The following is an 11,364-nucleotide window of genomic DNA, read 5'->3' on the forward strand; positions in this document are numbered from 1 at the left end:
GTTCGAATCATGGTATCCTCATCAATAATCATTTACTTCATTGGTTGTTTTCGAGTTTTGGATATAATATTGGAATTCGTTGTTTTAATCTATGTCGTGAGCAATGGGAGGAGGATGACATACCGTTACCTGAATACAATTGGGGCGGTATTAGGACTAATCCAATTTTAGGGGTTCTCGATGGTTGTTTGAGTCTAATGGTGACAACTACAGAATCGGTTGATATGTGTGTTATGAAGGAGTATGGAAATAAAGGGAGTTGGGTGAAATTATTTAGTGTTTCGCATTTAAATTATGTTATCCCGTTATCACAACATATTCCCTTGGCGCGCAGTAGAGAATCAAATTCGGAAATTTTGATGATGGAGAATTCGTGTTCAAAAACGAGGTGTTTATTTTGGTATAATAGCAAGGACAATACATCTAAGAAAATCGAATTCAATGGGGTTACTAGTGTTTCTCAAGCTTTTATGTGTAAACCAAGTCTTGTTACTATAAACTAGAAAGTTTGGATTTAATTTTTATGGGTGGTATGATCGATTTGAAGAGGATTGAAGGAGGCTTAGGAAATAAGCACATTTACATTTATTTGTGTTTTTGTGAATGAGATAAACAAGTTTGTAGATGTTGTGTTTTTATATCTACTAGTACTAAAATTTATGGAGTATTGTGCAAGTTCTTCATACTTTATTTGATTCTTGTATATCACATTTGATAATCTATTGCAAGACTATATTTTACTGCATATATGATGTGTTTTTATATCTGCCAATGACATTATTAATAATCATTGTAAATGTTGTATATATTTTTATAATCATTGTAGATGTTTTATAGCTTGTACTGTATTACGATTGGTAATGCTAACTTAGGTCTTTTTACACCAAGTTAAGCTTGGTCTAGTCGTAAGATTGTCACCTTCCAACCTTAAAGTTGGGAATTCAATCCCCACTAGAGACACTTTGAGGATGGGGATCTCTTACCCTTCCCCCTCACTTTCAAAATGTCTGACCTGCAAATACTAGACTAAAAAAACCGTGAGGGTTGAGGTACGATTAGGGTCTTTCTCCTTAGTGATTAAAAAAAAAAAGAGGGCCTTTTTACCAAAGTAAAATTCTACAATTACTTGAAGAATTTTACTTTCACTTCCTTAAGACCTTAAGCAGTTAAGGGAGTACACTTTACAGCTTTACAATTATACCCTTTTTTTTGTTTTGTTTTGTTTTTTTTTTTTTTTATTTAATTTGTTTATGAAAACTTTACAAATATACTTGTATAAAGTATAAACTACTATGAGTGAATAAGTAATAATGGTCCACAACTCCACATATTAGCCAACAACTTAAAAACAAACATAAAGACAAAAACACAAAACTAAGAAAATTCATGCAAATCCTTCTATGCACAATCATGACAGCTTCATACAAATCAATATTATAATATGATTAGTAAAAAAGAATATAAATAAATTATTTAAATAAAATATAAAAATTGTGGATCATATTGATTTATGTCTGAAAGGGACTAAAATGGTGCATGTCTAAATCAAATAAACTAACAACTTTTATACAAAAGGCGGCCTAAAATAAAGCCAAAAAAAATGTAACCAAACTTCATTTCTAGCTAGCTTCCTCTGTTTTCCTTGGTCAATTTTATCAATCAGCCTCCAAAAACATACTACTATCTTTAGTTCACCAACTATATTTATCAAGCCCAAAAAAATAAATTAAAAAAATCAGAAAATTAAAAAATACAATAAAATCTTAGTGTTATATTTCAACTTTAAAAAGCATACTTCTATATTAGTAGCAAAAAAAACCAACCAAAAAGAAGTGTGGATTAAGGAGAAAATGGAGATGAGAGTTTTAACAGCAGAAAACAAGTTACCTGCTGCAATTGATCATATGAACAGCAACTGCTCAACTCCATACATGAGTGCTGCTTCCAGCCCTCGCCGCCCTCGGTCTCAGCTCGATTTCTTCTTTTACAGCGCTCCCACCAGTCCTCGGTCTTATAATCATCAATCTATGTTTTCTGATGTATATGATGATTATTCGGCTGAGGATGTCGCGTTACTGAAGCATGATCATTCCGCGGCTGTGCCTTTTAATTGGGAGCTTAAGCCGGGAGTTGCGAAAAGTACTGGTGTAAGTTACAGCAAAGATGAAGATAATCAACAACATGAACAAGTGATGGAACAGGAAAAGGAAGAGTTCGAGTTTGATTTCAGTGGGCAGTTGGATATGATGGTTAGGCCTTCTTTGTCTTCTGCTGATGAGCTTTTTGATGGAGGTAAAATTCGGCCGTTGAAGCTGAAGCCTCCTCCTAGCCTGCAAATCAGCAATGACAGTAAGATCAGTTCAGAAAATCATTCTCCAAGGTCTCCGAAATCTCCAAAATCTGCTATGTCTAAGTTTAAGGACGCGCTTAATGTGTCACCTAAACATAGGAGAAAGGGGTCGGATGAGGATCCGTTTGAGGCTGCTATTCGCAGCAGTAAGAAATGGGATTCTTCTGCGGCTGCTACTGCTGCCGCCAATGACGATGACAGTGTTCAAGATAGAGGCAGAGGTAGAGGCAGAGCTAAATCGATTACGACTGCAAATACAAATATGAATAAAAGAGGAAGTAACAGCAGCAGGAAAGGCATCAGCAGGTCACTGTCTCCTTTAAGGGTATCTGAATTTGCTCTGCTTCACGAACAACAGTTGCAAGAACATCAGCATTCGAACGAAAACAGCAATTCAAGCAGGTTTCTAGGAAGAGGTACTAATACTTCTTCCAAGAAATGGAGGTTAAAAGACTTGTTTCTTTTCAGAAGTGCATCAGAAGGGCATTACAAGGATACTCAATCCTTTTCCAAGAGATGGAGTGTCAGATCATCAGTCACAGGTTCTGGTTCCGGTTCTGGTTCTGGTTCCGAAACAGGATCAGTGTCAAAGCGAAGAGGGCAGGCGGCATCAGCACATGAAATGCACTATACTACCAATAAAGCTGTCTCAGAAGAGATGAAGAAAAAGACTAGTCTTCCTTACAAGCATGGTCTTTTGGCTTGTTTGGGTTTTAGTCCTATTCTTCCTCAATTTTCCTACACTTTTCCTTCATCTGCTTCAACTACTCTATCATGAATTGTTTCATTTGAGGTTTTGTTTGATTAATTTTGTATTTGATTATACTATCTTGTATCTATAGCATTCGAAAATTGTTCGTTGATTTGGCTTGAAATAATCAATTTCTAGTCCAACTTTGTTACTCAAAAGTTTGTTTATTACATTTATTCTTACAAATATATCTTTTTTTGGTACTTACATGTTGATTAATCATAGATAACATTTTTCAGCCAGAAAGGATGAAAGATAGACAAATAAAGGCTTATCAAAAATTAAAACTATGATCTTGTTAGCTTTGAATATTCAACTTCAGATGTCATTGAATTTTATATTGATAAGATGAATCAATGAAACCTATCCACTCATCTAGTGATCTAACAAAAGACGAAATGTCCTATATACCCTTAAGAAGCAGTATTAATAATTCAACCCCGTAAAGAAATTGGGTAGAATCTTGTAAGATTAAGAACTATTAGCATTGTGGAGATCAAAGTGGCTCCTACTTTTTCTTTTTTGCTTTAAATCGGTCAAGTACAGGGGTGGTCGTAATCCATACTAGCCCCGCGCCATGTCTCTATCTCAAGGTGGCCGATGGGGTACCATGTCTAGGACCCTAGGAGATCAAAGTGATTCATACCGGTGTACAAGTTACATCGATGCACTAGGACGACGTGCAAACTATACAGGAAGTTTGGGCGCTGGAGACAGGACGGTGCCACCCGCTAGGCCGCAATCCAAGCAAATTTGCAACGTAGTGCATCAATGTCAAATAAAGCTAAAAACAAGCCTGATTTTTTCAAACAAAAAGCCAAGATTAGACCCCCAAAAGATTTAGTAATCATTTAGTTTGCTTTCTTCTTTTGACCCCTTTGTTTTTGGGGTGGAAAAAATTTACGCAAAGGGAGTAAAAAGTTGGAAGTATATGGTATAATTCACCCACCATAATGTGCAATAATAGCTGTTTACACAATTAGTACAATAAGTCAATGCAACAAAAGTTTGATTGTATGAATTTGTTCATTCATTGCTTTTTAGAACGCTTGTCATCAATTATCACCAGTTAAGTCTATGATGGTAACTTCAATAATGCTGTCTTTTTACTGTGAATGAGGCTCTACAACTTCAATGCATTCCAATAATGATTTATAATAGGCATCATATATAGTGTATTAGTGTTCTATTTACTGTGGAGTACTATGTATATGATGGAGGAATTTTATGGGTGACATTGGAAATATGGACAAATGTAGCAGTTACGTACCAAAGAGCTCGAGTGTTCTTTAATAGACTCATTTTGTCAATACAAAACAAACTGAGTTTCATTATGCGTTTTAGCTAATCAGTCTAGCATGGACCTGATTATGATTGACCTAATTTAAAAATGTCCAAGTTTAAGCTTAGTTTCTAAGAACAATTTTTGGATCATGTCCGACCTAAACCAATTTTTTTTTTTTTTAAGAAAGTATTATAAAAGGCAGTTTAGATCAAAACCTAAGCCGACCCAATCTGAAATTAACCCTTTTTCGACTGAGACATGGCCTAACCTAAACCGTAACATCATGGAGTACAAATCAAGAAGAAGAAAGGGATAAGATGTTTCCCATTGGTCCTCATGAGTCATGAAGTGAATGAATTGAAGATTCAAGAAAGAATTTATGGAGTGTATTAAACTATGAAATCATTTTCATCGTGTTATCAAATGAAAAACAATGTCATGACTTAAAAAAAAAAAATCCAAGTGTGGGCATCGTGGTCTTGGATCGTCATTAAATAACATGAATAAATACGCAATAACACTTGTCTCTTTACTACTCTCGTAGTCATAGTCGTTGTGTAGTTTCTTTCGTTTTCGCCGTCATCTTTGAATATAAAATCGACGACTTGAAAACACATTAATTATTTTTAATAAATCCACTATTTATCTGCTCCACTAATGGAACCTCGTGTTTTTTTTTTCTACAATACTGTCTTATTGCCATTTAATTTAATTTTATCAGTTCATATCATTGTCACCTTCACTTCAATTACAGAGATATAAGATAATGAAATTAATGACGTATGTATTCATAAGGGATTGCATATAAACTTTTATAGTTTTACATTACTCAAATGAATTATTATATAAGTTAGTACGGTTGCTTATGCGTTTTACATCCTTTTGTCTTAAATCGTGAAAGATATACGTAGAGCCTATTTCGATTTATTGAACTGATTGGGGCTGAACTGAACTGAATAGCGCTTAAATGAATTATTACAAGAGAAGAAAATTAAAAACTAAACCGATTGGAGCTGAGTTCAATTAAAATTAAGCTGAAACTGAACAGGCCCGTAGTACTATGATTTTTTTATATGATCCATTTGTTAAATTAATCAACACTGTTGTCCAATACTCACTCTTCGTACTCCATAAGTATCTTTAGACAAAGTCAATTACAGACAATAGTTTTTAAAAGATATGCGAGTTATGTGATATCAATTTCCTAACGGAATTAGTTAGTACTAATCTACATACATTAAAAAATTATTATATTATGATAAAGAAACCCCAACAAAACAAAACATGTAACAAGTTGAAGAAAATAATACATACTCAGCACGTGCAATATATAATTAATAGTAATTTATAATTCCATACTTTGGTAAGTAAATGAATTTAGTTCCAATTAAACTTTTGACTTGTGAAAAGAAAACGCATCAAAAACAAACAAAGCAACTCCCCAAAGATTTTCAAGCCAACTTTATAGCGTAAATAAGTCATAAAAAGTTAGGTTTATACCTTTATATTGCTACCAACATTCATCTAATCTGTAATTAAAAGTTAATTAGTCATCATATATGAATAATATAATTAGGTTTCCCTTTCCTAGAAACTTGATGCTAATTTCTGATTCTATTCATATCTTCAAGTGGGTTATTTCATAATCATGCCCGACTAATGCGCCACATCCAATGATGGGCGGAAAATATGTTACACTTTTAACAATCACACTATTTTTCTGCAAAAGAAAACATAGAAAATAGAAGAAGAAACAGCATACTATGAGGAAAGATACCATTTCATTCATTTACATGCAAGTCAAATGTGTTCTTGGCATACAATAAGAGTTGTTCAACAGGGGGCCCACTAAAGGGCCCAGACCCGATAAGGCGAATTGGACAGGCCCAACTAGGGGCGCTAACTGTCTACCATGATATAGTGCACAACCATTCTTATGATATAGAAAATACAATTTCTGATTGTAGTCCTGAGAATGTTTAACTAATCATGAATTATTCTAGCAAAAACTTTTAACCAGGGACAAAAAAGAGTAATTATTACTTATGTAGGATCTTGTGATGTTGACAGTAGCGTTCTGTAACAATTTGCAGTTGAGAAGTGTAACTGCATCGTACTCCGTAGTAGGATCAGGAATGACATCACTGATCATGGTCCAAGCAAATTCGTTTTTACTTCCATTGTGTTCCAAGCAGCCACCCTCACCTCTAGCGCAGCCATTTCTTCTCGGATACATGCATAAATCCTATTTTTTCTCATCTGACCTTTTCTACTTTTCAATCTCCCACATCAAGATAGAGATGACCATGCCAAAGCATTATGTTCAGGTGCAAGCTTAATAATCCAAGTTAGCATCCTTTTATATAGATTGCCCAGCTCAGCACTCCAAATGCACTATAAGAACATCAATAAATAACAAGGATACAAGTGAACCCTTACATCTGCAACCATGTTGCAGAAGAAGCCTGCAAACATATAGGTACAATGTATAAGGTAAAATTGGTCAGGGTAAACAAGAAAATTACATAGCAGGCCAGAGAAAAATCAGAAAATGAGTCTCAATGGTTGTAAACAATTTGTTTTGTAAGAAACATCAATTAAAATAGATTTTTAAAATCCTTCTTATAACAGAAAGGTGACTGGAGAATAACACTTATGTGCATCTTACAGATTCTAACAAAGTTGTGTGGTCAAGAAACAAGGTTACATGCCTCCTACTAATGCAATCCGTACAAAGAAGCTTCAGAAGCTCCCAACTTAGAGCTTACAGGCTGCCCATTCTCCTTAATCCAGCCAAGATTGAATTGTGTTATATCTCATTTGGAAGGAACAAATGGGCAGATTACCAGATTCAGATATATTACAGTTCCCTTTAAATATACACAGCTAAGTGTTTAGACAACAAATACGTAGAATTCAGTCAACGCTTCATGGATTGACTCGAATTCATTCACATTATAGTTTTCTTTAGGAAATATAGCCTAAGTGAATACACAGGCCCAAAATTTCAAAGAAAATCTTACACGAAAAAGATTTTTACTTCAAGTCTCTACCTTTTCTTTCCAATTTCTAAAGTGTCTTTAAAAACTAAATCAAGTGTTTGTGTGAGTGGGTTGGGGGGGGGGGGGGTGGGGGGGGGGGTGGGGGGGGGGGGGGCGGGGTTGGAAGAGAATAAGGAGTTGGAATATTGTAGGCTGTAATATGCACATGCCCCATTATCTACACTTCAGTGAAACTTTAGGTCCGTTTGACTGCCATTGCATTTTGACAACTTTAAAATGGTCAGAGGATGTTCAAAACAAACCAGAAACAGGATTTCTTATATATAGGTAATTTAGTCATTTGAATAATCAATCCTATATCCATTCCAATCAACCAAGAGAGGGTACATAAAAATTTAAACCTAACCTAAGGTCTGTAAATTAGTTGCTCAACTTCACTCCATTCATATAGCCTTAACATTGTGCCAAGCCCTTTTGTGATTTGTGAATAACAATAACAAGGTTTTTGGCAGCCAAGAGCTAGAGGAGAAGAAAAAAAAAAGTTAGAGCTGGAAGGATCCTGTCGATGTAGGTACTATGAAGGCAAAGAAAAAGAAATGGGCAAAGGCCTTGCACAATAAACTGATTTAGAGAAGATAGAGATCATAACGTTTGAGTGACTTGATCTGTACTACCAATTTGAAAATGAGTGGTGACTTTTGACTTGTACCATCCATCAAATCATTTACAAAACTGCATACAGTTTTCTGTCAAAAACATTGAGTGATTAGCAGAGAAGACTAGATGAGGCATCAGATCCTTTTTTTTTCGGATGGGAAAATCTAGATGTTAGGAGCAGATTACTGGCATAGACAATGCTTCTTTTTATGCTTCCTATTTGAGGTAGTTCAAGAATAAATTTTGTATTTTGTCTATAAACATTATTTGAGATATATTCCCTCCGCATTATAAATCGATGCTTCCGCCTATTAAAGTAGGAATATTGGTGCACGAAAACAGAGGGAGTGTATACATTTTCGATGGGCAAGCACTTGCAACCATACTGACCTACAAAAATCTGCTATGCAAGCACTTGAAATAATAACAAGTTCCAGTGTTCCACAAATTAAACCGAGGAATATTCACATAAACAGCAAAAATACTGTTCTTGACTAGCAATGATCTTTGGGATGCAACATGCAAAAACCGTTAAAATTTAGAGGAAGGCTACATATTCAAGATGTAAAAGCAATAATTGAGAAACGTAAACTCCATAGCTAAACAATAACCTACCTTTTTTTCAGCAAGTTTGGAGGGCAGAAGCTGCAATCAGTTCCAAAGAGTTAAAGTTGTAGGTGTGCACTGTTGTTGTCCTGGTTAATCCTTCATAGGCCACTCTAGATAAAAACAATAGCAATTCAAATACTCAAATACTGTACCTGGCACACCACCAACAGCTCATTAAGGCGAAGACGACAAATCCTTAGCTACAAAAACCAGGTTTCTGTAGTTCATAACAAAGAAATCATCATACATGTCGAAAATCACCTCCTTGCCCTTTGCTAGCTTGCAATACAAATGGCTATGTCTGCATGCCCCACATAGAAACCTATATGAAGCACATTGAAGGCTTTCAAGCAAGCTTCAAACACTGGCACCCTCACAAATTTATCGCTTATAATTAGCAATTCTCCCACTTGTTGGGAGCAGGCCATCCTTGGCCATATCAGTAAGCACATTAAATACTGCATCCATATTGCCTTCTTTATGGTTAACCTCAACAAGAACCTTTCCAAGCTCTGCATCACTAAGCTTACAGGTTCTCAATACATTGTGCAGGACTTTCTCTAGCTCCTTGTTCATTTCTCCTTTGAAAAGAGCTTTGATCAAAGCTATTACTGTTATAGTGTGAGGACTGAATCCAGAACTCATCATTTCCTTGTACAAGACATACGCTTTATGTGGATTCCCACACTTAGAATGACCATGTATGAGTACATTATATACAGCTTCAGATGGCTTATGGTCTTTCTGAAGCATTGACTCAAATACTCTATCTGCTTCTTTCATCAAACCTTTCATGCAAAATCCCTTCAACAGAGCCACAATGCTCCTAAATTCAATGTCCCCACAGCTCTCTATCAGCGTGTCATAGGTGATTCCAGAAGGGATGGAATCATCAAAAAACATCTTAAGCAGAAGCTGCTTTGCTTCCTTGGTCCGAGCTTGTTTATTAAGACCATTAATAAGTACACTATATGTGACCACATCAGGAAGGAGACCCTTCTGTATCATCTCGTCATGAAGTTTAAAAGCCTGCTGGATATCCCCTTCTATACAGTGTGCATTTATCAGTGTAGTATAGGTAAATTCATCAGGCGGCAAGCTTGCATTTAACATATCATTGAAAAGAACAGAAGCTTCAGCAAGCCGATTTTGCTCACAAAGCCCTTTGATAAGTGACGAATACGTAATAGCATCCGGCAAAATCCCCCTCCCAACCATCTCATTTTTCATCTCAAAGGCTCGGTTCACGTCTTGATTTTTGCAATATCCAGATATAAGTGTACTATAACTCACAACATCGGGCACCAAACCTCTCTCCACCATATCTTGAACCACACTAATGGCCTCCTCCATCCTACCCAAAATGCAATGCCCATTGAGAAGAGCATTGTAGGTCACAATAGAGGGTTCAAATCCACCAGCAGTCATCTCATCCAATAAATTATAGGCTTCATTCAGCAGACCTTGCTGGGAAAAACCATCAATCAAAGTAGTATATGTTTTTCCATTGGGTCTAAGCCCTCTAGAGCACATCTGCTCCAAGAATTCCATTGCCCGATTCATATTACCCGCCTTGCACATGCTATTAATAAGAGAAGTATAGGTAACAACATTGGGAGATAAACCATTTTTAAGCATATCAGAATGCAAAAGGAGTGCCTGGTGAAAGTTACCATCTTTACAATACCCATTAACAAGCGTGTTATAAGTCACCTCATCGGGTATAAGCCTTTGGCGGTACATATCATGAAACACCTCAGAAGCCTCCTTCATCTTCCCCTCACAACACAACCCATTAATCATAATATTATAAGTAATCAAATTAGGCTGCAAACGGTTCGACTTAAGGGAACGAAACAAGCTAATTGCATCATCCGCCTTCTTAAGCTTAAAATGAGCATCAATCAGAGTATTATAAGACACAATATTAGGCAAACACCCAGTTTTCTGCATATCAGAGAAAAACTTCAAAGCCTTAGGCAAATGAGCAGCCCCAGAAAAACCCCTCATCAAAATATTATAAGTAAACACATTAGGAGACACCCCCAATTTGTTCATATCATCAAACAACTCCATAGCCAACGACAACGACGACGAAGAAGGCGGTAAAATCCGAAGAATAGCATGAAGAATCGAATTATACGACAAAACCCCAGGCATAAAACCCTCAGTTTTAGCAAAATTAAGAGTATTAATAGCTTTATCTACCATATTAAGCGAAGCATAAGACTTAACCATCAAATCAAAAACATCAGACGAATTCGAATTGAATAATTGATAAGAGTTTTTCAATAAATCAAAAACTAACCCACCATTTGAATGATGAATAGAAACTTCGCGAGCGAGTTCTTCGGCGAGAGATTGCGCGGTTTTGAAGAGGCGGAATTTGGAGAGAATGTGGAGGGCGTAGCATTTGGATTTGGGGTCTAGGAAACTGGGGTTTGAAGAAGTGCGTGCCCAGTTGAGGAATTGGAGGGTTAAGGGTTGGTCGAACTGGGTTTTGAGGAGGACGAAGCAAGCGGATTCTGGGTTGAATTCTGGGAGTAAGGAAGGGAGTTGTTGGGGGTGTCGTCGGAGGTAGGTTATGGCTTTGTCGGCGAGAAAGGCGTTGCGTGGGGAAGATGAAGATGGTGTTGAGATGGGTGACGAATGGTATTTGCATTTGCGTAGCAGCATTTTGGGTTGCTGGGTTTGGGTGATTGCACTTGCA

The 11,364-nt window shown here is 36.4% G+C and overlaps 1 protein-coding gene and 1 pseudogene across 1 annotated transcript; one reads left to right on the forward strand and one right to left on the reverse strand.

The window, feature by feature from the left end:
* The first annotated feature begins 1,637 nt into the window (after nt 1-1,637).
* On the forward strand, nt 1,638-3,289 carry LOC145620461 (uncharacterized). Its single transcript, XM_081675142.1, has one exon. It carries the CDS (start codon nt 1,851-1,853, stop codon nt 3,126-3,128), a length of 1,278 nt encoding a protein of 425 aa, XP_081531268.1. The 5' UTR covers nt 1,638-1,850; the 3' UTR covers nt 3,129-3,289.
* Nucleotides 3,290-8,683: 5,394 nt separating this feature from the next.
* LOC145621129 (pentatricopeptide repeat-containing protein At5g39710 pseudogene) lies at nt 8,684-11,353 on the reverse strand (annotated as a pseudogene).
* Nucleotides 11,354-11,364: the final 11 nt, after the last annotated feature.

Source organism: Chenopodium album, chromosome 27 (assembly GCF_948465745.1).
Source record: "Chenopodium album chromosome 27, dcCheAlbu1.1, whole genome shotgun sequence".
In the NCBI taxonomy this organism is placed as follows: domain Eukaryota; kingdom Viridiplantae; phylum Streptophyta; class Magnoliopsida; order Caryophyllales; family Amaranthaceae; genus Chenopodium; species Chenopodium album.

Bases quoted from the DNA above. Each gene is read 5' to 3' on its own strand.
- LOC145620461 (XM_081675142.1), top strand. From the start codon at position 1,851: ATGGAGATGAGAGTTTTAACAGCAGAAAACAAGTTACCTGCTGCAATT.